Below are 27,046 nucleotides of genomic sequence, written 5' to 3'. Positions count from 1 at the left end.
AACATAAAAAAATGATGATGGTTTAAGCTCAACACCTCCCCCTTGTATCAGAAGGCCTGTTTCAGACTGTAAGCTGTCAGTGCCATTTAATAAACGGAAGGACTGCATGTCCCGCTGCTGCATAAGGACTACATGTCACATAACTTGATAAAATTGCTCTGTCTTTTGGGCAAACATCAGATTCCCAAAACCAGATTTCTTCAGTTTCTTCCAAACAAAAACTTGTTTTATGTCAAACGTCAAATATTCTATGATTCTGTCTGTAAAGTATCTAAAAACAGAAAAGCTTTAAAGACATCTCATCTCTTGAGAAACATTGTGGACAACATTGCTAGAAGATTTAAGTTGGTTTGCAATATTGCATGTTCACTCTTTAAAGTTATATTTATTTTTCTTTTAATTTTGCATTATGTAGGCTATTTACATTGTAGAATTTTATGTCCACTTGTGTTTTTGTGATTATTTTATTTTCTCTCTAATACTCCCTTTACAGTCATTTGTATTGTAATAATAATGTGTTGTTAATAAAGTTAAAGGAAAAAAAAACTTAAAAAAAAAAAAAGGACTACATGTCCCGGTCATGGTCCCGGTGCTACATAAGGACTACATGTCCCGGTGCGAAATTGGTGCTTGCGCAGTACAGTTTCATGACGTTTATACTGTGCGACAAAGCGTTTATGCGACGCATACAGCGATGGCGAGCGGTAAAAAGAGTGCTTTGCTCTCCTCTTTGGCAGACTATGGAGACGACACAGAGCCGGATTCTGACCCCGAACCAGAAGACACAGGTATTTAATAACAACTGTAACTATTACGTTAAGTCTACGTACAGCGACTAAAAAACCCTGCTCATTGCTGTGCCAATAAAATACCGGAAATTCATGTGGTGGCTAATGCTAGCTTGTAGCTAGCTAACCACAAAATAATGTTCAAGATGTGTTTACTTGTTTGTAAAACCCAGGAAGGTATAAAGTTCAGGCATGTAGAGTTATTTCAGCAGGGGTCTGTTGATTCTTGCAGACAGACTCTCGTTGGTGTGGTTCACTGGATTATAATTGATATAAAAACGTTTTTAACATCAGAAATCTTTTGTTTTGCTGTAAAGTTACTGGACTCACTTGTTGCCTCGCACATTAATGTAATGACTAGCTTTATTTTTAAGTCATGAGTACTCTGGCAGTGTATGTGTAGTTAAACTATATTGCCAGATTGTTGGTAGGACTTGAATGCATTAAAACTACAGTATGCTGAACCAAGACTTTGACTCCCTCTTACTTCCCTGCCAGCTGCCAATGTTGCTGTTTGCATCTTGGAGTTATCTGATCTGATGTCTTTTTCTGTGTGATGTCTCCATGTCCTTCACCAGGGGTCCGTGCAGGTCTGGTGTACAGCTATGGTGACGATGACCTGAACCGCACTGAGGATGTGGAAGACAAAGTGTCTGGAGATGAAGACAGCAGAGAAAGCAACTCGGTCAGTATTTGAGTTTTGAAAACACACGTTTCTCGCTTAAAGCGAAATACCTTTTTTACCAGGTTTTGTTTCTACTGACCATTCAGCTGATGTTTGGGTGTGTGATTAGCATGACAGAGAAAACAGTGCACTGAGTGTGGTGTTAAAAGAATAGACATGTTGGGTCTTCACTGAAGTCAGGGGAGAATGAGGAGGTTCTTTGGTTGTAGCTGTGTTTTTTAGAGATCAGAGGTGTTATTGCAATGAGTTATTCATAACCAATCCATATCAGCGTATGATCGTAGTGGTTTGGGGTGACTGGTATCTTGTCACCTCACTTCCACATCAAACACCATTTCTACTACAAAGTCTTTTGAAAATGAAACTGTTTGGGTTTTTTGGTCAAGATAGTCTTTGCTGTTACATCTAAGCCAGACTGTACTACTATGTATGAAATTATAACCATGATAAGTTTTCGTTCAGTATTGCAACAATTACTTATTATTACAGTTATTAATCCAGTATTCATCCATCCAATGAAAACATTTTCACTGTAGAAAGAATGTAAGAATAGAATATTCTCCCCTCACAGCATGTAGCTAAATAAAAATGACTTTTACCTCCATAGAAAATGTAGTTGCATCATATTTTCAGGTTGCCTCTGAACATGCTTTAGTCTGCACCTTCCAACCCCGTCTGTGAAGCAGAGAGCGGTTAATAAACGTTTAAAAAATGCACGTGTGACCAGACAGACCTTTTAAAAAGAATCATGATTCTTTAATGTTCAGACCTACATTAAGATGAAACGACAATGTCAGATTTTACAAGTATAATCCATTATTCAAATGTAAAAAAACTGTTGCTCAACTAGAGCTGTAGCAATCAGTCGATCAATCTAACTCTTTGGATTATCAACTAATGGCTTAAGTCATTTTTTTTCTACCACAAATTGCAAACATCGTTTGATTCCAGCATCTCAAATGTGAGGATTATTTTGAGACAATGTATATTTCAGATCATATGCCACTTGTAGGTTGCACATGTTGTTGATGTATCCAGCCTCAAAAATGACCACAGTTGAACTAACCTTTCTCTAACACAATGTGTTAAACAAAGGAAAGATCTGTTGCAGGACTTTTTTTATTGTATTAAATTAAAGTGTACATAACTTATTTTTCTGGTCACTCAGTGTACACTTTTATCATGTTACACGAATCAGCTGTTAAAACAATGTTATTAGACTAATCAGTGAAGGGAGAGATGAGATTATTGTTATGTTATCTTCTCCCATACTGATGCTACCGCTACACACCATATTTAATATCACATGGATCATGACGTTGGTGTCTGTTTGGAGCGGAGAGTGTTTTAAATCAAAATTGGCAAACATTGTGTCAATCTAAGACCCCAAACAAATCATTTTAAAAGACTTTGTAGTACAAGTAGAGGTGTAAAACATCAGATGGGTTGAATAGTTTTGCAGTCACCTGCTGGGTGCTGCTTGTCATCTGCTCTGTACTGCTGCTTGGTTCCTCCCTCCTGGTCTCCTCTCCTTCTGATCCTCCCAGTGTTAACCCTCTGCATTTTTGTTTTTATAGGAAATGGACGAATCTGACGAGGGGAGGGACGCAGATGATGTTGAGGTATTTGAACACCCACCTGGTGTGGGATGGATTGGATTTGGAAAAGGATCAAGCTTGATTATTTTGTCATTTGTTTTGTGACTAACCAAAAGTGAAAGGGCTGGCACTTTTTTAAAGCACACGCTGTGAAGAAGCATGTTCCCCTAGATGGTGCTGTGGGTTTATGTATGTCTGATGAATGTTCAAACTACACTTTATAGGCACTTTATGTGTAGGTTAGACCTGGTCAGTGACTTGTACTTAAAGTATGCTTTGAGTTGTTCATGTGCATCTTAAATCTCTTCTGAAGAGAAGAAGAGTTTTACCATGAGTGCTGCTTGGACCTACAAAGTTGTGCCATAGTAACCCCACCCCGTGTGTGTTTGTGTGTTTTAAAGCTGTGAGCTGGACAGCATGCCAACTTCCTGCTGCGCTCTTTGGTACAGGTCACCGAGGTGAGAATGAGTCACAAACCTAACAAGCAGAAACAATACAAGTCAGACGATGTTTGCTCCGTCTGAGACTTTATGTTTTATAACCTGTCTTTGATCAATCGTAAGCCGATAAGATGTTTTTGTGAGTTTTGTCTGCTCAGTGTACCATGTCATAAAGCACAGATAACGGCTGCCAAAATAAGGATCTTGTGATATGTTTATTGTAACAGCGTGTCATAATGTGATTTCTGAAGAATGCACGTATCAACATGTGGAACATTCCCTTGGAAGAGAGGCCATGTTTCCAGAAAAGTCAAGGGAACAATGTTGTTACCTTTGTGTATTTGTTTAGTAGGATGTTGTCCGGTCTTAAGGGGTTGACGGATATATTCTAACCTGTAGCAATAGATGACTGACTTCATGGTTATTACATACACTTATCTTATCTTTTAACCGTGTATGGCAGCTGCTTGTTGGTTCTTTGATATAGTTCTGACTAACTGTAGATAAGCCGGTTACAACACAATACTTGGACCTCATTGGACCAGAGCAAGTGAATACCGTTGACAGCTTTATATTATTGCTCTAGCCCTTAAGATTGAGTCATTTTTCAAGCAAAAGTATCAAACATTTGATAGTTCCAGATTGTTAAATGTGAGAATTTTCTGCTTTCCATGTCTGTCTTGTCATTTTAGTGAATTGAATATTTTGGTTTTGGACTGATGGCAGGAAAAAAGAGGACATGATATCATCTTGCATCAGTGGATGTGGAATTGACTGTTGGAACTGCAGATAATGGTGTTGTCTTTTATATCATGGTGAATAGGGAGGTGTTGAGTTCCTGTCCCCAGGTTGCCAGACATCCTCCCTGCTGATGTTTGTTTTTTTTTCCTGGCTGAAATTGAAGCAAAGGAGGTATCCCATTTGTGATAAACTGAACATCCACGTATTTCTTTTCTAATTTTAAGATAATGTCAACATGCGTTCTAAGTAGATGCTCAAGACCCCGTCTGTCTCCTCTGCATATAGAACGCTCCGGCTAAGACTTGACAGGTCTTGTAGGTGTATAACTAGAAAAACAACAGTGAGTTAGTGTTAAAACATGTTCAAAGGGCCACTGCAGTGATTCAGTATTGAATTTTGCCAGATAACTCATCATCAGGGCTATTTTTTCACATTTTGGAGAGCACCTCCAGAGCCACACAGGGCATTATATAACTGTTTTCACAGGCTGAGTGGTATTTCTCATAGTGGGTAAACTCAACTTGATCTGTAGAGTGCCACTTGAATTACATAACAAAGGTAGTCTGTTGTTAAGGTTGTCAAATAATGACTACACAAAGAAAAAAGAAAAAAAAAATCACCCCTTATGCCAAAGGAGATCTTTATTCCAGTTTGGCTCTGAAAATATTCCTTAAAGTACCCAAATAATAGGAAGAGTCATAGTTTGTGGTGGGGATTTATTGGATTGCATTACACTAAAAGGTTTTAAAAAAAAATTTGTCCACTTTCATCCAAAACTAAACAAGTAGGAAGAGTTTTTTGTAACTTTCTGTAAGTGTTTTGTATGGTTCCAGGTGGTGTTGGCTGTTATTTATACAACAGAAAGAGAAAAATGGATAATTACCTTGATTAGAAGTGTTATTATGAAGCGGTGGTCTCAGATCCTGTAAGCAGATATTTTTTTCTCATTTTTAGTCAAAATGTTACTAAAAGCTTCTTGTTAGTCACATGATTTCTACAAAAAAAAAGCATCAGATATGATTGAAAATAAGATTTTAAAAGCGTTTTTGCATTCAGAAAGTCAGCTAAATGTTATCTCTCCATTTCTAAAATATCAGAAGTTCACAGTGAAACAAAGAGATCCGTAACACCGCTGCTAATAATTAAACTGAAACACATTTGGTTTGGACATGGTTGGGTTTCCGTAAAAAAAAAAAAGAGCTTCAATTTAAATAGTCTATTCAGAAAAACCTTGAAGACACTGAGTCATTGCAGCTGCAGGGCTGCAGTTTTACAGCTCACTGTGACGTCTGACCTGCCCGTGAAAGGCAGCTAAACAGGAAACATCAGATGTGTGATAATGAAGCATTAAGTGTGAAATGAAGCGAATTTTTTTTTTTACTGGCTCAGTCTCAAACAACAGGTGCCATTTACTTATTTATTTATTGCTGTATTTATTTGGTTTGGATCTCTGCCAGCGAGCTGCTGTGCTTCCATGCCTCTCTCTCTCCACCCCCCCTCCTCCTCCACCTCCTCCACCTCCTCGTGATTCGTCCAGCTTCAGGACAATTCTTTGATGTGCCCGTGCAGTTGCTAGGTGACGACGGGATGCCCGTGAATAACAGCACTGTTCCTTTGTGCTGAACCTGTGTTATGCCCACTCTGCTGGCACAACAGGCAGCATATTTTAGAGGCTGTACAAGACACCTCCTCCTGCCAAAGCAAGGCATTCACTGGAAACCGCCTGGATTTACTATTCTGGTCTCTGTTTCTTAGGAACTGTTCTCCCCCCTGTCAGCTTCTGCTCCGTGCAGTCTGTTAGCATTAGCATCTGTGATTTGTAGGTTTTCAGGTTACACACGGAATGGAACTTTTGCTTCCAGCGTCACATCTTTCATCAGAGCTGTGTGCTTGTTGTTTTGACAATTCACCTCACCAAGCCAAGTGTGATCCACTGTAATTAACTATACACAAGCTTCAGTTTATGTTTCCTTCCACCAACTAAGGCTCGATGATTCTCCTACCAAAAGGAGAGCTAAATATCCCATGTGTCTCTCTGTTTCTCTCTTCTTCCCCTCTCTTCCCTCTTCTTTTTAATAGATCCCAGAAGCAGAAAAAAAAGACCCCAATGAGCTAGTTGGTGAGTGTACACACACACACACAGACACACACAGACATAGACATGTACACACACACACATCCATTTTTCTATTATCTTACTCTTACATGATAGTGCTGGAGGTATTCTGTATTTTTCTTATCATCAACAAATCCCATTAAAAGAACAGAACAAACACTGGATTGACAGGACTGGTTATCAGAAGCCTGATAACATTTATTCCTCTTTTTTATCAGAGAGTCACTCCATCACACCGGCTGACACGCGCCTTCATTACTATGAATTCACACATTATATTTCGAGTCAATCTCACATACACTGTCCAGCCGTAACTAGAGCACCAAACGTGGATCAACCCGCCACTGAAAATAGTCCCCCAATAAACGCACAAATCTCCTCCTGTTTTTGTTGGATATTGCGTAGCGTTATAAAGAAATTGAGCTAAATATTTGTGAGTAGTTTTTAAAGATCCCTCCTGACATGTTTACTGTAGTAGATTTAGCATTTTTAAAGACGGTTTTTAAAAAGGATCAAAGTTGATGACGCAGAGGTATTGTCTTTTTCTATCCCATGTATTATTCTTCCTTGCAATAACCTGGCACCTACATTACCCACAATGCAACTCGCCCGCCAACAGTTTAGTCTGAGATTATAATGTAGCATGGAGCTGCTAGCCTCCAGCAGAGATGAGGAGCGGGCTACAGAGGGCTGGTAACCTCACTTCTCTCTAACCCCACACCCCCAGATTTAAATTTTTAAATTTTCTTTTTCATTTTCAAACGTCCGCCCCAACAGATGTTGACTCAAGCAGAGTTTTATGTCTTTAAACGTGTCTGGAGGGGATCTTTAAACTGAGATTTAAGATGAGTTGTGATGTCATAAATCATGCTCGTAGGTACACATCTTCAACTCAGATTTACGGTGAGCGCAGAGAAACTTTCCTCCTTCAGCAGATAAATATGAAACCAACCTTCTAGTGTCAAACTCTGTGCAGACGTATTTCTGTACAGTGATGCTCAAACATCCAAGTGATGTAACAATAAGCAAAATACATTTTTGAGTGGACAGGACTTCACATCTTCAGTAGGAACCAATAAGATTGGAGCTGAGAGCCATAGATATGGAAGAGAGATATACCATCACATTTGTTTTTGGTCATTTCATGGGATTTGTTGACAATAACACCCACCTTAACCTTAAAAAAAATGCATTCTGGATGTGTATGCCTGTGTAAAATACAACAAATATAGTCTAGAATCCAGACGAAGTATCCAACTTTTCCTTTTTTCCTTATGGCATTTGGGTGTTGGTGCAGTAAATGTATGAATCATTAATTAGACACAGTTGAGTTATAAAAGCGACTGACAGATGGGTGATGAAGGTCTAACACAGGGATCTGGAAGTGGTTCAGTGAGTAATGACCGACCTGTACAGGTGTGTATGTGTAAGTCACTATCAGATCAGGCAGGATATGAGTGTTACAGGGAGTGGCGTTTTATACACAAGTCTGTTAGACCATAAACCTTTGGCAATAACAGCTTCCTCTCTGCTGGTTGTTTATACGAGCCTGTAGCTGGATGCAGATGATAGAGGCGATTATGGAAAGCAGCGCTCATCCTCATCCATCATTTAACTGCAGAGGAACAGAGGAAAGTGCTGATTTTAATAATGAAACTAATACGATGCGTTAATGGTCCTCATTGAGAAATTGTTTTGTAAAGAATGTCTCATTTAATCCAAGTAGTGGATGATTGATTTGAAAATGAATTTCTCATGCATTTTTCAGTCTGCTGCCATGGTGTAGTAAACCAAGACGTCTCTCTTTGGTTTTCTTCCAACACGCTCCATGGGAGAGACAGCTGCAGCTGAGTGAACTCGGTGGCTTCTGTCCACAGATTTGCTCCCTCTATCAGCACCACTTCCCCTTTTTTTTCTGGTTTGTCGCAGCCATTAAAAAAAAAAAAAAAAAAGAAAAGTCACAAAGGAAAGAGAAATGCACTACAGTCATTTTTAAACGATCACCATCACTGTACTGTAGTGTCTGAGGGTGACTCATATAGCTGGGGTCTGGACATTTTTACATTCCTGCAGCAGAGCTCGGCTCCTCTGTTTTGTCTGTCAGTAAATGTCACAGCGCGTCTGGCAAAAGGCCTCCCCTCAGCAGGCTCAAGACAGCTCTTTGTCTGTTCACTAAAGGGACGGACATTGTCTCTCCAAAAAGACCCTCAGGGCACAGATTGTGACTTTCTGTCTGTTTTTCAGGAGGACAGATGCTAATTCGGAGGCAGAATATAATCTTTTCTCTGTCCGCTTATTACTCTCCGTGTTCTTCCTGACTGTGCCGCTTTTATATGAAAATATTCCTTTTATTATTTATTACACAGGCTGTGATTTATTCACACTTCCACTGTTACTGCGGAGGCTGCAGAGTTTATTTTGGTGTTTTTAGAGGTTGTCCAACAAGGCTACGAAATTATCAAGTAAATCTCCCGTTGTCTAGAGCGGATTAGCAGGCTTCCACAATGCTAAACCCCTGATGCAGCTACAATGTGTAATTGTCTGTGACAGTGTGTGTGTGTGTGTGTGTGTGTCTCTGCAAGAGAGTTTAATGAAATGCCAAGCTACCACCCAACACTGGTGACTCACCGGACTTGCCTTGTCATGTTTTATTGTCAGAGGCAAGGGTATTTTAAAATATGATGTGTTCAAACTAGTCACATGCACAGTCCATTTAAGGCCTTGTAATTTTATACGTGTTCACATTTTTCTGGCCAAAAATGTGTGTGAACCTGCACACATACATGCTTAGTGTTACTTATGTGTCTAGCCAATAAAGACAGCGCCCTGCTGCCCCTCCTTTGCCCACGCTGGAGGAGATAAACCATAACCGCATCAGCTATGGCGCACAATTGGGGGGGGAGGTGCGGCTCCTCCTCTGAACTTTCCAGACATAAGTGAGATCCGGGGGGGGGGGGCAAGTCCGTATCCACACGTGTGAATCTGTATTCCCGCATGATCAGCAGACCAGCGGAAGACAGCAGAGATACTGAAGGGAGGGACTGCTGGAAATCAGTACAGGACGACATCCTGTCTGCGCACAAACACAAAGTTCATCTCTGGCACAGTCTCACAGACGGGGATTGCTTAATTGTGGACCTGTAACATTTATATCAAGACAAATAAACAGACACACTGCAACCTGACTAGATAAACCACAGACAATACAGGTACTGATACCTGCTCTTGACGCCAGCACTGTTAATGATTTCATTTCATTCTTTTTTCTATACATTACTTATAATTTTTCAACAATTTTTTTACAGAAGATCAGACATTTAATGCGAGTTGTCAGCACATAATAGTTTTCAATTTTATTGGTACCATAAAAGTATTGAGTAGAACTCGACCAACCAATCAGCTGGTCCAATGAATTGGACAGTGTTAGCTTTTTGCAGATCTATTGTATTGGTGTTTATATTGGCTGATGGATAACAAGAAATTTCAGTACAGAAATACCAAAGTTACTGTGTGAGTGAGGTATCTTATGAACAGTATGACCATTACATGGTTTGTCCACCAGATATACTGACAAGTTTAGTTTTAGTCATGCTAGCAGCGTGGCTCTAGGTATGGCAGTTTACGGTTGGCTGGTCCAAGACTGAAATATTTCAACAGCTATTGGCCTGAAATTTGGTACAAACATTCACGCTCCCCTCAGGATGAATTCTAATAACTTTGGTGTTCCTCTGACCTTTCAGCTAGCGCCATCATCAGGTCAGAGTTGCATTTAGCAGATATTTTGTTTGTGAACAAATACCAGCCAAACTGACATCCCCATCAGCCTCAGCTGTACTTTGTGTTTAACATGCTAACATGCTAAGCTAAGACGATCATGGTAGACATGGTAAACTTTGTAAACATCAGCATGTTAGCATTGTCACCAACAGTAAATTGTCACAATTACTCAATAAGAAATTTTAAGGTATCATTACTAAAAACTTTTTGTGTTTTGGTGAAGTTAAAACATTGACTGATACATCATAGTATTGCTGTGTACTACTTAAATACTGTATTTGGCTCAAAAATACAGTAATGGCCAAGGTATAGTATTGAGTTTTGATACCCAGGTGTAATTAGGGGTTTACTGAAAGACATTTTGACACAAAGTAGATGGCTAAGTAAAGATGTTGTTAAAACAGTGTAATTAAAGCAATGAAAACATAACACAGACATCCCCCGGTTGCATCATGTCACAGATTGCTGATAGTCAACACTGTAAGAGTATAAGACGGTGTATTGTTCCTCTTATGTTTTGTAAGATAAAGTGCAAGGATAAGCTAAAAGACGGCAATTCAGAAAATGATCCTCTTGTGTCCAGTCAAGTTCGTACTCGCCTGCAATCTGTGCAGAATATCAGCAGGGACGAGACATCTGTACGCGTTCACACATGCGTACACTGCACACAGCTCGCGGGCACTTTTTCCACAGCATGACTGACAGCGCTGAGTGACGGTTAAGTCCGTCTGTCTGATCGGGATACAGAGTGACATTGAAGAATGCCTGGCCTGCAGTCAGAGAGAGCAAGGAGAGCAAAACACGGGACAGGCCCAAAGGGAGTGATAGAGGGAGGGGAGAGGAGCCTCCCTTCTCCTTACAAGCCCCAACAACAGCCACTCCCTGCCAGAGACGTGCACTCCTCATACCATACTGCCCTGTAAAACCCACTGCATACACCTAGGACTGCAACGAACAGCAAGATGCTCAGGAATGTTTGTTTAACCCACAGTGAACCCTTCTTTCATCAATAGTTTGCTCTCCTGCGCATATCCCACAATCCTTTTATATTTGTCATCTGTTAATTCAGACACTAAAACAATTTTGGTTCTTCCTGTGTTTGGTATAACAACAACTTCTTAGGTAATCCTACTTTAGCGTGTGAAGACAGAGCAGAGGGGGGAAAGTTGAAGTGAAAACATGTAAGGGCTTATGTGTCTGATTCTGTTTTCTCTCTCCAGCTCTATTCTCAGAGAAGGTGAGGAACATGTCACCTGATGAGATCAGGATCCCCCCCGAACCCCCTGGACGATGCTCCAGCCAACTACAGGTACACACACGTCCACCGCTATATGATTATTCAACCGCATAACTTTCACTGCAGATCTTTTCTGTTTATTTAAACACAATCTCTGTATCTGAACAGCTGCTGTCATCTCTTGCAAGCAGTTTGTGAGCAAGAGGCCACAGTTACGTGTGCTACTCAGACCAGAAGAGAGGGTGTATGGATATAGTCGGGGTCGAGGGTTTTCTGAGATTATTTTCCAGCTTCATAGAAAAGTCCTGGTACCTTTTTATGCTGGCAAATGTATCTTCCTGAACCATTAAGACTTGGCATTGGTTCCTAAGGGAAGATGTTAATTTCATTGGCAGACACTCAGTCTGCACTTGCCCCTTTTGCAGATGTTCAGCTTTGGAGTTCAAGATGAAAGGTTAGAGTGTTAAAGGTTAGGACTCATAGCTAAATCACCCAGAGAGCGCGGCAGTGGGAAGACTAGACATCTTGTTATTGATGCAGTCAAAATAACCTGTTCTCCACGCCAAGTAAATAACTGAGCCGCTTCACCCGTTCCCTCAGGGGTTTAGAAATAAATTCTGGTGGCTACATAAATCCCGAGACTCGCCCCTGTAATTAAACCAGCACACGGTGTCATCTTCTATCAATTTAGTTTCACCAGCACTGCTCTCTGTCTGGCCTGCCGCTGTGTGAGTAAGCGAGTCTTAACTGCAGTAAGGTTTGTTCTGCGAGGAGCTGAGGCAGGTCAGGACACAAGGCTGACTTAGTAAGTGAACACCTCAGCAGTATCCCTGCTGGGCTGACGCTCCCACACCTATCAGATAAACAACTAATCATTCACCCTCACCAGTACAGCCTGGATATCCCTGCCCTCAGGTCACAGAGGAGCAGGAAAACATGCCCACTGAGAACAGGATTTTTAATTGGATGTCATAAATATTATTTATTTAACAGTAAATTGGCTTTCTGTTCTGTCAATTCACCTCTGCTGGAATTCTGTCAATTCACCATCGCTGGAATGTTCCCATGTCATGAACTGTTTTCATATGTGTTTTGCAATCATGCCCAGACCTTGATATTAGAACGCCTCAATCACTGCCAGAAAACTTGAGTTCAGGCCTTCAGCTGAGCCTCAGATGTACCTGTAAGAGAAAAATGACAACATCTGTCATTGTTTAAATACCTAAACATAGCTATGTTTAAAGATTTCCCATCATTTTAAAATGATCTTGGAAATATATCACTGTGTTTCCAGGATTCCAGGTTCATCTTAATTTTCTAATGTTATTCTTTCATATTTGTTTGATTATGCAGTGATTTCTTAAGGACATAAATGCTGCTATTGTATGATTGTGTTTTTCACTTTAACTTCTTATAGGAGCGTCTGCCCATCTACAGGTTATTACTGTGTACCAGTTTGCCATGTTGGTGTTTTTTAAAGATCCCCTTCGGTCATGTTTTAAAGTATTAAAAGTAACATTAATTTGTTAAACAAATACACTATTATTTAATAATAATTTGTGTCTGATATGGTTTTTCAACAAAAAAAAGTTCAGTCAAGTATTAAGAAATCCTCCTCATTAAAAAAAAACAAAACCCCAGAATCTATGATCAGCACACACATCATTCTGCACAATGAAGCATAAACATCAAAGTGAAGTTAACAAGAAGCAAAACACATTTTTGAGTGAAGGGAGATTTTAATTGGACTGTTGGTAGCACAAAACAAGCTACCTGAAGATGCCACCTCTGGCTTTGTGAATTTGTGAGGGGCATTTTACAGTATTTTATGAGACTGTAGAGGTGGTGGATTAAAAACTTGTTTTTGTCACACTCATATGTTGTCTCTGCTAGTCTGTAGTATCATCTTCCATCTTCTTCCACGTAAGGCCTCATTTATCACTGTGGATGTCCTGGCTACAGCTGCCAGCTCCCTGTGGCTCAGTTGAACCTGGTTGTCAAATATTTCTCTGAGGTATCAGAAACTTTTATATACAATAGCTCCATTCACACTGACCCCTGCTCTGCCAAACGCAGTATTACTGAGGAAGCAAGAAGTGTGAGAGATGATTTGCTGTCCGTTCACGTTCCTCCATTGATTTGTTTGTTTGGCAACAGGAGAAGATCCACAAGCTGTACGAGAGGAAGCTCCATGGAGATTTTGACACAAACAGCCACATCCAGAAAAAGAAAGAATTTAGAAACCCAAGGTATGCTGCTCAGGAGAACACACCCCAACCAACAAACACACACACACACAAGACCAAGATATACTTTTTGGTGTTAACACGTAACATCTCATTCATTTTCTCTGCCCATAAAAAATGTTTCCAAGTTTCTTATTGGGTTGTGTTTTGGTTTTCTTTTAGTATTTACGAGAAGCTGATTCAGTTCTGCGGTATAGACGAACTGGGAACTAACTACCCGAAGGATATGTTTGATCCTCACGGCTGGTCAGAAGACTCTTACTACGAAGCTCTAGGTGAGCCAGTTTATTTCTTCTTCGCATCTCTGTGTGATCACAGCTCAGACACTAATGTATGCTTGTTACTATTTCAGCCAAAGCCCAGAAAGTGGAGATGGACAAACTGGAAAAAGCCAAGAAGGAGCGGACCAAGGTGAGACTAACATGAACAAAACAAAAAAAAAGAGCAGATTATTCTGCTGTAAATGCTGCGTCAGGGGCATGTCTCCACCAGTCGCAGTGAATTTCTTCTTTATGTCCTTCATCAAACACACGCAGAAATAACACTGCCAAGTTCTGCTCCCGTAAGTGCAGCTCAGGCCCAGCCCAGCGCCACTTTACTGCTGAGCCGTGCCCACTTGTGCTCTGCACCGGGTTTCCATGGAAATGTAAATATCTTCGGTGTCTTCCTTTGTCAGCTGTTTTTGCTTTTAACCCTGAAATAATCAGAGTCAAATAGCGTGTCAGTGCTGGGACTGAACGGTGATAAGTATCTCCTAGAAACACGCACACATGGTTAGAAAACACTGATACATGCTGCTGTCATCAGTAGCCGCAGCATCATTCCAGTAGCTGCATATTAGAAACTGGACTAGAATGAACATGTAGAAGCAGCTCTATTCTTCTTGTGAAATGTAGTCAGTGTACGCAGGCTACAGTGGAGAGAATTAAGATTTTGCCGTGAGAATGAAGCCAGAAAAAGAGAATGACTAATTTTCTTCCCCCTCAGTTGATAAATTCTTAATGAGCCCCTGAGCGAGACACCTATAGCTCCGAACCGTTCAGTGAAGCTCCTCAGCGTGTTAGTTACCCTTTGTTCTAACACTGTGTGTGTTTCACAGATTGAGTTTGTCACGGGTACGAAGAAGGGCACCAACCCCTCCAGCACAGCAGCCTCCACCACCAGCAACACCACCACTACCACAGCTACAGGTAAACATCCACAACCCCTCACAGGTTAAGTGCTGCCATATTCATGTGAAGGCTGAATAGTGAGAAGCGGGGCGAGAGTCCTCCGAACTCATGATAGTCATTAATTAAAGCCCCTGAAAACATGGTTTCATATCTCAGTATTTAAGCAACAGTAAATTTAATAAAATCAATATATTTTATTTGGAAAAAAAACATCCATAGTTATTATTTATCAAAACTATAACACTCATAAAATCAGCTAACCTGATTCGTCAGGACTGTGTGGGAGTGTTTTGATCACATTTGATTGACAATGATGAATAATCCATCAACTGTCATCGTGTTTTGAATCGAATGTTGCTAAACTGTGATTGGTGCACAGAAATATGTGACATCACCTTTTTTCCACTTCAAACCAGTGAAAAAAGTGAGGATGAAACCAGAAATATAGATACCTGCCATGTGAAATAATCTACACTGTTCTAATTCTGGCAGAACATTTTGTGTTCATGACCCCCAATTTGATATCTATCATTATTATCTGTCACTTTCTGTGCGTACGAGCGAGTGCAAACACTATCAGTCCCCATATTTAAAAGATTATCAAGTGTCGCCCCTCTATAACAGCCAGCTTTTCACCCCGCCATCGAACCTGGTCATTCACCTGCAAAAACAGACAGCTGAATCCAGCAATGTTACCAGTTCCATCTCTGGAAAGGACTTTAGATAACTCAAACAACATCAGACCCTTCCTCAGCACAGCACCATGCAGCTGATGGTTTAAATCCTCAGCTCAAATAATTTACTCCTCCTCTTTGTTTCCTCTCATCAGCGGACGCCCAGAAGAGGAAAAGCAAGTGGGACTCGGCGATCCCCGTCACCCTGGCCCAACCCACCCTCATCACTACCACAGCCACCCTGCCAGCCGTCGTCTCCGTGACAACCACCGCCAGCGGCACCAAGACCACCGTCATCTCCGCAGTGGGCACCATCCTAAAGAAAGCAAAACAGTGAACACAAAGAACGAGCGGGAACACGCAGTATGTTGCCGATAAGAGTGAGCGATGACATGAAGCTGGAAGTGTTGTCCTGTGCTCATTATACATGTGAAAGGTAGAGAGTAAGAGAGCAATCTACAAACGCCCTCTGATACACACGGACTAATTGAAAGACTTAACTGCCTTCTGTCTCTGGGATTGTAAACAGTAGTTTTTCATCAAGCTGAATTCACAGTAAGGTGAAAATCCAGGAAGTATGACAAAGCTGGAATCAACATCGCTCATCTCTCACCCACAGCCTGCTTCTACTGAAGCTGAGGATTATCATTACCATCATTTGTTTTTAATATGTTGGCAACAGTTGTTAGGCATAAGAGCATGAATGAAAAAGGAATACACGTACGTACAGTTTCTGAGAAATAGTTTATTTTTCTATCCACAGTTATGGTGCACTATTTTCATGCCTCCTGTAACAGTTATGTGTAATAGCTCAACATGTCCATTTTTTTCAGCTTTTTTTTTTTTCATGGCGTATTATTCTCTCTGAGGTAAGATTTTTTACACTTGTACATATATGTATTACTGACAAAGGTGAATAAATGGATCATATGTTGCCTTTTCAGTTGGATTCTTGTCTTATTATTTTGTTATTTTCACAAACAAGCTTTTCTCTTCATGGAATCAGAAACACATTGACAACCTGTTTGCTATTCAGCCAAAGATGAGGCAAGTTCTATTGCTTCACATATGTCTGATTTTTAAGAAAGCTTTACTTCTTTGTGTGTTACAGTGGAAATGAAAGGACACTCCTCTGTTATTGGGAACAAGCTCTATTGACTGCAGGCATTGGCCTGAATCTGGACTGAAGAATCTCTTTGGCTCTTTCGCTGACACCCACAAACACTCACCCACTGATAGAGACTCTGTCTTTTCTCTCAGGGAAGGCATGTGTGTTCCAGGTGCAGTTTTGACTTGCTCACCTTAGTCTCTTAGTCTATGTGTGAGGGCTTCAGGAGGTCAGTGTACTTCTGAAGCATCGCTCAGGGTTAAAGTTCACATTGTGAGTTGGCCAAACTCCCCCGTTGCCTTGAGGACAAGTGAAAAAACTAATTTTAAAAGTGGAAGCCCCTCTCATTTGTTTACTGTTCCAGTGTAAGCTGAGCAAAAACATAACCTTCTGCACTGTAAGATAGTAAAGTTGGGTGCAGTCTTTTAACTCTACTAAGTAAACACTGGAAATATGCAAAGATTGCTTCCTTGTGTTCTATTTGTATTTATCAAAAACCCAACCCTGTATACACTGGTATTTGCTGTGACTTGAATATGCCAGATTGAAGTGACCACTACATTTTTAACCTTTAATCTATCCTGAAAACTGGAACATCAATATGAGTTAGTTGCTTAGAAGGCTTCGGATGTATACTAATTTACATTTTTCTGTAATTTAAATGTCTATTGTAAAAAAGGATCCAAATCTCCTGTGATATCTGGATTTGATGCTAGAGGGTTGACAGAGGTTTAGAGAACAGACTGTATCATGGCCTTGAGATGAGTCATACCCACAGTTGGCCATGAGACATCACATTTGGTACAGTAGATGGGACAATCATTCATGTACATGTTGTATCTCAACATGTTTTTGCAGATCCTGGAATGCAAATACAGTGCTGACAAAATTACATTTCCTCCTTAAAACATCCATCCACCCGTCTACTCAGGTGGCGTTCACGCTCAGTCACACTTTGATTAAACGGATTTCTCATTGCACAATAAATATTCTCCCAACTTGAATGACTGAGGAAGGAGAAAATACAGTGTGAGCCAGAGTGCAGCCTATTAGATGGTTCCTTCAACATACCTCATTGATATTGTGATTGATTGTTGAGAACGAATCACAATACACTTGCACAGAGTTTGGCTTTCTCACAAACCACAAAATTTAAAAAGCAACATTTAAAGAACAATTGATGTATTTTCCACAACTATATATATAATAGATTTACTTTCTATACATATTATTGATAAAGCCTGACTGGTTGCACTGATGCAATCTTATGAAGGTAAATGGAAACAACAATGTGAAGATATAACTAGTGCATGCAGTTCTGGTGCTGCAAGAGAAAAGTTGTACACACTATCTAGACTTGTATACATGGAGTATTAGTCAGTATACAGTAAATTTAACATGTAAAAGTTAAATTTAAGTAGCATTTTTTAACAGTCAATAAATGGTTTATGACACAACATAATATCATTTTAAGTGGATATGAATGTATTTGTCAACAACTATATTTCCTCCTGTGGACACCCACAATTGATGCTGGTAAATAATGAATGACAATATAGTAAAACACAGTTGTAATAATATAAAATATATCTTCATAGGATAAGTTATGTTTGACAAATAGTGTACATAAACACTTAAAATGTCATTATAACTGCTTATAACTACATTATAGTGTGTTTAAAAGATTTATGAAATGTTTGCATACTGCTTATAACTGCAAAATAGTGTCCCTTTAAGTAAAGGTTTATCATTTAACCTAATTATGCATCTGAACATGAGCATTTTCAGTTATACAATTATAAAATTGCAGTAAACCTGGGATAATAGCTGCTTTAACTAGCTGTAGTGGATATGTGTAAGCTATTTTTTCAATCTCCACAGACTGTTATGCAATGGCTATAATATGAATATCAATTTAAACTTGAAATATGATACAAAAGTACCATAAGTTATGGTAAATACTGTAAACTCACTACAACAGAGACAACTCCCCTGTAAGAATGACGACGGGATGATTCACCGTTATGAGATCCGCGTCATTCGCGTGAATTATGTGCGAGCTCCCGCATGCACAATTTGCAGGTGAGCCCGCGAGACACACCCATTGAAGCCACAACTTGTACTGAACAGGTCACAACTTTCCCCTCAACAACCTCTCCATCTATCTGCTATCGTCACGGAGACTTGACTCAAAATGTGCTTGTGTAAGACTCATTAGAAAATGAACACGATATTAAAATGCTAAAGGACCAGAGTGCCAGATTTAGAGGGATTTATTTGCAGAAATGGAATATAATATTCATAAGTATGTTTTACTTTGTGTGTAATCACCTGAAAATAAGAACAATATTTTCACCACCTTAGAATGGTCCCTTTTTAGCTACATAGGGAGCGGGTCCTCTTCCATGGAGGCCACCATGTTGCACCACTGTTTCTACAGTAGCCCAGTACGGACAAACTAAACACTGGCCTTAGAGAGGGCCCTTCGCGTTTTTCGCGAGTTTCGCTGCCACCGTAGGTTCTCCTAAACGCTTGTAAAGGGAGGTTGCGTGGTTTTCAGTGGGTTGCAATCTGCAAACTCACCGCTAGATGCCACTAAATCCTACACAGTGGACTTTGAAAAACGATACATGTAGGTGCTTATGTGTCATTATGTTCAATAGTGAGTTTAATATGATGTGTATTAAATGCGTAGGTTGACGAAACACTTTATAGGCTATTTTCTTCACTGTATTTCTCTTTATTGCATTTTTATATCATATATAGCCTAGAAACTAGCTGTAAATAGTGTTAGCATTTTATTACCGTGTAAAACGTGTTGAAGGGTTATTATCATGATACTTATTCTCACACGCAGCACTCTCTAAGTAAAAACACTTTCCTTATCAACCTTTATTACATGTTATCATTTATACAGAATTGCAGCTACAGAATTAAGTTTCTATCGTTTTTATGGAGATAACTTCTCTCATATAATGTAGCCCAACTCTCCATGAATCCACAAAAAAAACTTCACTTTTTGCAGTGAAATGTCGCCGTTGTCCCCCACATAACTGCAGCAGAAGGAAAATAAAGGGAGACGCCATTATAAGCACTGAATGAACTCACTGATCCAAAAAGCGCAGTTTTTGTCATGTAAATTGGCGAGGAGCCTGGCACAGACCGGACTCAGACTGAAGTGCGCTGAAAAGTGGAGACATGTGTGCATGTGGGCATTCCTCCTACTGCCCAAAACTTTGTGCAATTCAACTTTTTTGTGACTGTTTTGATTTCCCAACAGTCAGCTTGGAGTGAGCAGCTCTGTGCTTTCCTGCTGATGAGTCCAGTTCACCACCACAACATCTCGTTCATAGTAAGTAACGTTTTAAGTCATAATTTGTATGTTTGCAAAGGACAGATTTTTTTTTTTAATTGAATTAGACACATGTAAAATATGCTACAGCTGTGTTAGTGTATGTGTTTTGGTTTTCAATGAACAGTTTCATCACTGTTCATACATAACATAAAGTTTTTCAAGAGTGTAGACAATAATAGATTTGTTGAACAAGAAATTATATATAAATAACTTTCAAATGGGGTTACTTGGGGCAGTAAGAGGTGCATTTTTTTAGAGATTATGAAGTACAGGATATGTTTTTTTCTCTTTTCCACATTTACAGTCGACAAATATGCTATTAGTTCAGCTTGGGGTCTGGGCTCAAGTTCAGCATGAAAAGTGCTTTATTTCTTGCTCTCAGGGAACCCTGTACAAATTAGAAAAATGATACAGTAGGTGGGCCACACCCTTCCATCTCCTTCTACATGTGAAAGGGCTGTTTAGACTGACATCACTGCCAAGAAAGCCAGGGGGGGAGGAAAGGTTGTTTCTGTAGAATTTTCATCCCACTCAAGAGAAGTCAGTCATTGTATCAAAGCAGATCTGGTTGCTAGGAGCGCGACTGTGTATGTCCTGGTTCAGATTGCACAGTGTGGTATGTACAGTGCAGTAGAGAAAGAGAAAAAAAAAAGGCTGCTTTCATCTCTGAGTCATGTTAACCCCTTGTTTCCTAGATTTGAGTCACAGGTCCGGCATGGGTACTGATCTGGGTCTGTATGATTCCATTTAAAGGGTGTATGGACAATAACCTTCAACACCCGTTGTATGGTCTGGTGAGGCCACATGGACATAACACAACCTGCATTGACACTCTGCCTTTCTGGAACTCCTGCTACTTCCTTCTAAATATTATTGTACTTCTTATCAAATTATGTTGAAACACGCGGCAACTTTCAGGCAAGATTGCAACATAAAGAAATCCATTAAACAATAGAAAAAATATTAGATTAAGGTATCACAGTTACAATACAAGAGATTAGAGAAGGTGATTACTTAGAAGAAACAATGTGAAACAAAATAAATCAGTCTGATTCATGTGAATCCTGACCTAAACCAATATCTAGATATTAGCTTTGAAGCCAGTAGATCAATCAAAAGGCCAGTTAATACAGAGTTAAAACTAGATTTTGGTGCAGTTTTCCAGCACATTTCAGATTTTTCAGAGCATTTTGTGACCCCTACAAGTTAACATACTCAATGCATTCCACCTGTTTATTGATAGGTCTGATACCACTCCTGGCTGATTAAGAAATGTACATCTGTATGTATCCGAGAAGAAATTTCACAATAGCGATTATCAATGCCAGAGAGAAACCACAAATGATTCACTATCACTGCATTCTCCAGATAACTAAACTCTGTCGAAGCACATGTGATAAAGAGGAAAGAATGCTGGTTCAGGGTTTATATTGTGTAATTTCTTTTCCTGAGTATTTTTCTATCAACAGCAGCAAGCAGCATGGATGCACACGATAATTAAATGAATGAGTTAATGAATGAATGAATTAAATTACTGTCACTGGAATTTGAGTTGGTGGGAAATAAGAAGTGCTATGTAAAGATTTGAGGCTGAAATTTTAGGAAATATTTCTTTGTATCATTTCAGTGCAGTTTGAACAGAATTACTCATTAAAATCTGACTCATTGACTGAGAAACCTGGCTGTCATCACCTTACAAAGGATAGGTTTGGGTTATGTTATCCTGACAAGCAACACCTTGTCTGTAGAATAATACCCTGACCTGAAATGAACTGTATCTGAGAAGCAATGCCGGATGCAGCACTGATTACATGATGGTGCCTCTTAAAGCTGCTTGAATCGATATTTTTATATTATCAATGGATCAAATGAGTATGTCTAATGTGAAAGTGGTCGTTTTTAGTGATTAACCCACAGAGAATTATCACCCAACTCTGCAGTTCCCCTCAGCTGTATGGAACGTTTTAGCGTCTTTCAGCTCATTGTTTTGGTATCACGGTCTCCAACTTTACTGTTTTGGTTCAGTCTCACTGCTCTCGTTAGTGTTGTTTTTAGCAGCAATGGGCTGCGGTTTGCAGTGAAAAGGCTCTTAAAACCCACCATACGCTGCCTGCCCAGCATACAAAGTGACTGACCTTAACAGTGGAGATCACAGTTCACATCCCGTCTCCTACAAACAGTCGTATTAGTGTCTTTCAACCGTGGCAGGGATCTTAAACTAACCTTAACCAAGTAGTTTTAGTCACCTACACTTAATCAGACTTTAATCAGAGAGGCAGCAGGTCAGCAAAATGGTAAATAAGGGTTATTTTGGAAGGCACTGATAAATGACCTGTTTGGTAGTTGAGGTTGACTTGTTGAACTCTTTCCATTGTTGAGAGAATATTTAAACCAGTGGATTTATAGTTGTGGGATGGTCTGCACAATCTAGTCTGCGTCCCCTGTGCTAAAGTCTATGTAGAGCTTTGTAAGCACCTTTGTAAGTGGCCTTATAAACACAATTAAACACAATGAACACGAGGATTGAGTGTCAGGGTGACTGTGCTCAGGAATGCAGATTCCCATACTGTTCTATACCTCTTATACAATGTGAAGAAAGTGGCTCTGTGTCCGGAAAAGGAAAAAAAAAGATGTGTAGCAATCATAATATTCATATCAAATATTTGACAAGTAGAAAATGTACCCGTCAGTATGAGCACACATTTGTGTAAACACAAGAGTCACAAAGCGTTTCCCATAGCCTGCAGGCAGTGTTCTGCTGTGTGCCACTCCCAAGAGCTTGGGAGGAGGCCATGGAAGGAGGGGCCTGGCTCCTCAGTCTCAAGCCCACACAGGTGAACTTCTGTTGGAGTGAAATGCAGCAGGGAGGGGATCCTGACACACAGAGGTGTGGAGCTTTTAACTTTTCACAAGGTGGGGAAGAGAGACGCACAGGAAGGGAGTTAACCATCTCCGTCACAGCTACTCACCTGGATAGGGAAGGGATAGTGTGTGGGTGTGTGTGTGTGTGTGCGCGTGCGTGCGTGTGTTTATATGTGTGTGTGTGAGAGAGTGCAGAAGCTAAAGGAGGGATCAAGTCACAGCACACACAGTCACACTCAGTCAGTTGCTCTGAGTCTCACTCTTAAATCTCTCTGCAACACACAGTAAAAGGCAGACACACACACACTCGACTCAGCTGAGTTTAGGGGCAAAGAAGTCAATATTTGACCAGACTGGACTGTAAAGGAAGGAAGAAACAAAAGACAGAAGAGAAAAACTAGGTCCGTACTTTTTTTGGGGGAACTTTGAACTTTTGCACGTGAGGACTTGAGGATTTTGTTTTTTACAACACAGGTGGATACAAACTTTTTCCCAACCCGTGGGTGACAGAAAGCAAAAAGGATTTAGTGTTTTTCTTATTTATTGTTGGACTTTTGGACCTGGACTGGGCGAGAACGCAGTAAGAGGTTTGTTTGATTAGTAATCTCTTTGTATCCAATCATAAATTTCCCAATGTCTCCATTGTTTTTAGTGCCCTTCACCTCAAACTTGTTCTTCTCAGCCTCATAGAATTTGCTGGGTATACTCCTGGTTTGTATTTGTTTGACTTATGAACAAGGTGAATGGCTGTATAGTGTGCGTTATGTAACTTTATATCTCACCATGTGGTTTAGAATTGCATGCAAGAGTAAAGATTGAACTCTGGAAGGATTTGGATTTAACTTAGTGGTTATTTTCTCTTGAATTTTTTTTTTTTGGCAATTTCAGCTGCCTTTTCTGCATGATTGCCCACATCAAAGCACATACTACAATATAACACAGGTGAAAGCACAGTTTGCTCTCATCTACTGATTTAGACATATTATTAAACCCACAGACCTGCTGTATTAGCTTCATTTGTGTTATTCAGTTTCTTTTTTTGCAGTGATAACTTCAAAGGCTGGGGTTTTCCAGGTGTGTTTAATTGTGATTTAGCTTGCTGTCAACGGCAGGCCCCTTAGCATGACCCCTCAAACCTGTTACTAAAGACCCCCACCCCTATCTGATGATGTCATGCCGGGGTCAGACCCACGCCCAGCAGTGGTATGTTCACCTGGCAGGCATGTTTTTTGTCTGTAGAGAAACAACTACAGCTTTGAACGTCTCCTCTTTTTTGTGCCACGGAGTCATTCAGGCCAATGAAGAGGCAGCATGAATGACTCAGTTTTATTTTCTGTCTCTTTGAGGGTGTAATTTGCATCTCTTAAGTTTATTGTCAGTGTCATAAACGCCTGCGTGCCTTTGATTTTGTGTGAGAAGGAGCAAAATACAAAGTGCTTTTTCAGCTCATATTCCGTGACTGATGGTCAAGTTTGGAGGATAAGAGCTGGTCTGTTCGGTTTTTTTCCCTGACCCATCTTGGTCAGTGATTTATGTGACACCTTATGGCATGAACTCACACACACACACACACACACACACACACACACACATGCGCACGCACCTGTAGTCAGCTCAACTTCACAGTGAGGTGCCATGGTGCCTTTCCCATGTGTTTTTGGGCTGTGTTTTTAACTTAGACAGGTCATTCTCACGCCTCAAGGAGAAATTCCTTCTTGAAGTTGTAAATCTTCTGAGCATAAATCATCATTTTTTGTGCCCTGTGGCACATATTCAATTGTCTGCCCACTGAGACAATTACTGAGACATTTCATACCACATAAGTGCCCTTTGTTCACTCTCCTTCTCCTGCGTCTAGCGGAGATCACTGTAGCGGCTTCCTGTCTATCAGATTGTTTTCCATCCAAGATTCCAGCATAAAATTATAAAGTGTTTTTATTGTGAAGACTCTACACTGCATGACTGCCTGGAATATTTCTACTTCCTTCCCTGTATTGGTCCCTTCCTGTACTGACTCTTTTGTCACTTTTTACCATGCCTCTACTGGCTCTTTATTGTATGCCTCTGCCTGGTATTAGCTGTATGAGAATGACAGTACACCAATTTAAAACTGTATGTAGGTCACTACTTAGTCACCAATAGTCTAAGTCTAAAGTCTAAAGAGCACATTTATATTATCATCTGGGAGTAGGAATAGTTTTTTGCAAAGAAAAAAAAACTTTTAAAAGAAATCAGACACAGAAATTACCAAAAAAATATTTTCTCACTACCATCTAGAGGTATTTAGCCATGCAGAGGTTAGTCAAAAACAACAAGTTTCAAGGTATCTGTCTTCTGTTTTTCACTCAAGGTGCCCAAAACATTGGTAAATGACATTAAAAAACTTCCATGCCAGCATCTATTTACAGAATCAGAGTCCCTGTTAGTCTGCATAATCGACAGACGTCACTGTCAGCAGTTTTCAAAGGCATTATTTGTCTGTAGAAAGTAGTTCCAATCGAAATTATTGACAGCGTTTTCCGTTGGATAACAAAGTTTAGTAGCTCACTGTTCATACCTGAGTCCACGTATAAAAATAATACATCTCTTGAGATTCAGTTATTTAGTTAGTCTACTCATAGTGGGATTTTCTGAAAGTGTAAAACTAATTTCTGTTTTGAACAACTCTCAGTTAGCAGCTCTTTTTACAAACCAAGGTGAGGGAAACGGGAATGTCTGGGCCTGTTCGCTTTCTCTGAGCCTTGACTGAGGGAAAGTACAGGTGGTTCAAGTTACACCCTAGTCTGTGAAGACCGAGGGAAAACAGTCTTTCTCTCTGAGTTTTTTTTCCTCTCTTTTCTCTCTTTAACAGTGGATTTGAACTTAATTGTTCACATACATATACTGTATTTGTTTGTGTTTTTCTGTTGCAGGAAGGAGATGGGGAGATGGACGTTACATCTCTCAGTGGGGCTTGGGCTTCTAGCCGTCCTGCTGACTTGCTGTTATGCTGAAGGTACAGAAGACCAGAATCACAACTATTTTTTTGTCACTACAAGTAATTTACTGCAGTTTTTATTTTGTGTGCGTGCCGATGTCTACATAAAGGCTATCAATTTGTTGCCACAGCTTTTTAGGCCTCTTTTTAATGTTACTGTGATCAGAGGTATAGTGGATGATGAATTTAATTTGTGCTAAACAATTAGTCACTTCATTGGTTTTGTCGTCATTTATCAACATTCTCTAGTTAGCTTCTCAAATCTGAGTATTTGCTGAATTTTACTGTTTTATATCACTATAAATGGAATATTTTGTGGTTTTGGATTGTTGGTCAGTCAAAACAAGCACTTTAAAGTTGTCACCTTGAACTGACTTCTTTACTGTTTGGTAGCTGCTGCCTTTAGATAAACTGGAGAAAGAGCATTGGTTTCATTTGGAACACTCTCAGGAATAAATGAGATGTTGTACTAAAGTCTGTTTACTGTTATCACAAGTATTCTTGCTTTGTTTCATGGGCTTGATCCTCACTTTTCCTTCCTCTCTGTGACTCTTCCTGACGCTCTCCCCTCCTGATCTCTCTCCACCCCCCAACAGAGAACTACTGCTTCGCTTCCAGGTCTAAGACCTGCTCAGAATGCCTGCAGGCTGGGAAAGGCTGTGCTTACTGCCCTGATGAGGTGAGAGCTGAAAACAGCAGGAATTTAAAAGGACAATTTTCAAAACAGTCAGTCCTAAGATGAATCATTAGGACATTTCTCCCCGAGGCAGCATTCCTCAGGGGGATATGCTGCCCTTTTTAGCATACCATGTACTTAATTAGTATTTTGAGCTGTGCATTGTGTAACTACTTTGCCCTTGTGTAATGTGCTACCATGTAGAGCAGAAGTCATTTACTGAGAGCACGTTCAGTCCAGGACATTGATTTTATTCCAAAAACTCATAATGATTTGCTTTATAAAATGTTTTACCATCTATTCTAAAATTGTCAAATATAATGAAGCAGTTAGGAAGAGAAATTCCAATTCATAATTTGAAAAAAATACCTCATGGTCCACTTACTAGCTTTTTCAGGGGCTTTCAACTACATGTCATGGTCTTCATCAGAGGATGTCATGGAGATGATTCAATATGAAAAATGGGTGAAAGCTCTGGATAAAGCTGATAAGTCGACCTTGAGTTGAGATTTTTTGTTTTTTTGTCAAACTACTATTTCCAAGGTCAAGAATTAATCTTAAACATAAAACTAAAATGACTGTTATGTGAAGACT

The 27,046-nt window shown here is 40.0% G+C and overlaps 2 protein-coding genes and 1 long non-coding RNA gene across 5 annotated transcripts in view; 2 read left to right on the top strand and 1 right to left on the bottom strand.

Moving 5' to 3' along the window:
* The first annotated feature begins 642 nt into the window (after nt 1–642).
* sap30bp (SAP30 binding protein) lies at nt 643–16,417 on the top strand. Its single transcript, XM_067575524.1, has 10 exons — nt 643–788; nt 1,367–1,473; nt 3,051–3,095; nt 6,332–6,371; nt 11,366–11,454; nt 13,540–13,631; nt 13,791–13,903; nt 13,981–14,039; nt 14,728–14,818; nt 15,630–16,417. Exons 1-10 carry the CDS (start codon nt 695–697, stop codon nt 15,809–15,811), a joined length of 912 nt encoding a protein of 303 aa, XP_067431625.1. The 5' UTR covers nt 643–694; the 3' UTR covers nt 15,812–16,417.
* LOC137171532 (uncharacterized) lies at nt 2,032–19,020 on the bottom strand. Its single transcript, XR_010924780.1, has 3 exons — nt 18,942–19,020; nt 12,493–12,563; nt 2,032–2,148 (listed from the first exon to the last, which is right to left on the bottom strand). It is a non-coding gene; the product is annotated as an uncharacterized lncRNA (long non-coding RNA).
* Nucleotides 19,021–19,659: 639 nt separating this feature from the next.
* The window catches only part of itgb4 (integrin, beta 4), a 28,082-nt gene continuing 20,695 nt past the window's right edge, over nt 19,660–27,046 (top strand). Inside the window, exons 1-3 of one of the 3 annotated variants that reach the window (XM_067575690.1) lie at nt 19,660–19,934; nt 25,712–25,794; nt 26,373–26,455. In XM_067575690.1, coding sequence (XP_067431791.1) covers nt 25,719–25,794; nt 26,373–26,455 — 159 coding nt within the window. In that variant the 5' untranslated portion in view covers nt 19,660–19,934; nt 25,712–25,718. Of the gene's footprint in view, nt 19,935–22,822; nt 23,387–25,711; nt 25,795–26,372; nt 26,456–27,046 lie in introns of those variants that run through there. The other 2 variants (XM_067575691.1, XM_067575688.1) reach the window with 2 other exon arrangements.

Source organism: Thunnus thynnus, chromosome 20, assembly GCF_963924715.1.
Source record: "Thunnus thynnus chromosome 20, fThuThy2.1, whole genome shotgun sequence".
NCBI classification, from domain to species: Eukaryota; Metazoa; Chordata; class Actinopteri; order Scombriformes; family Scombridae; genus Thunnus; species Thunnus thynnus.
Note: the sequence above shows the minus strand (reverse complement) of the source record. Positions and strands in the feature narration are given on the sequence as shown.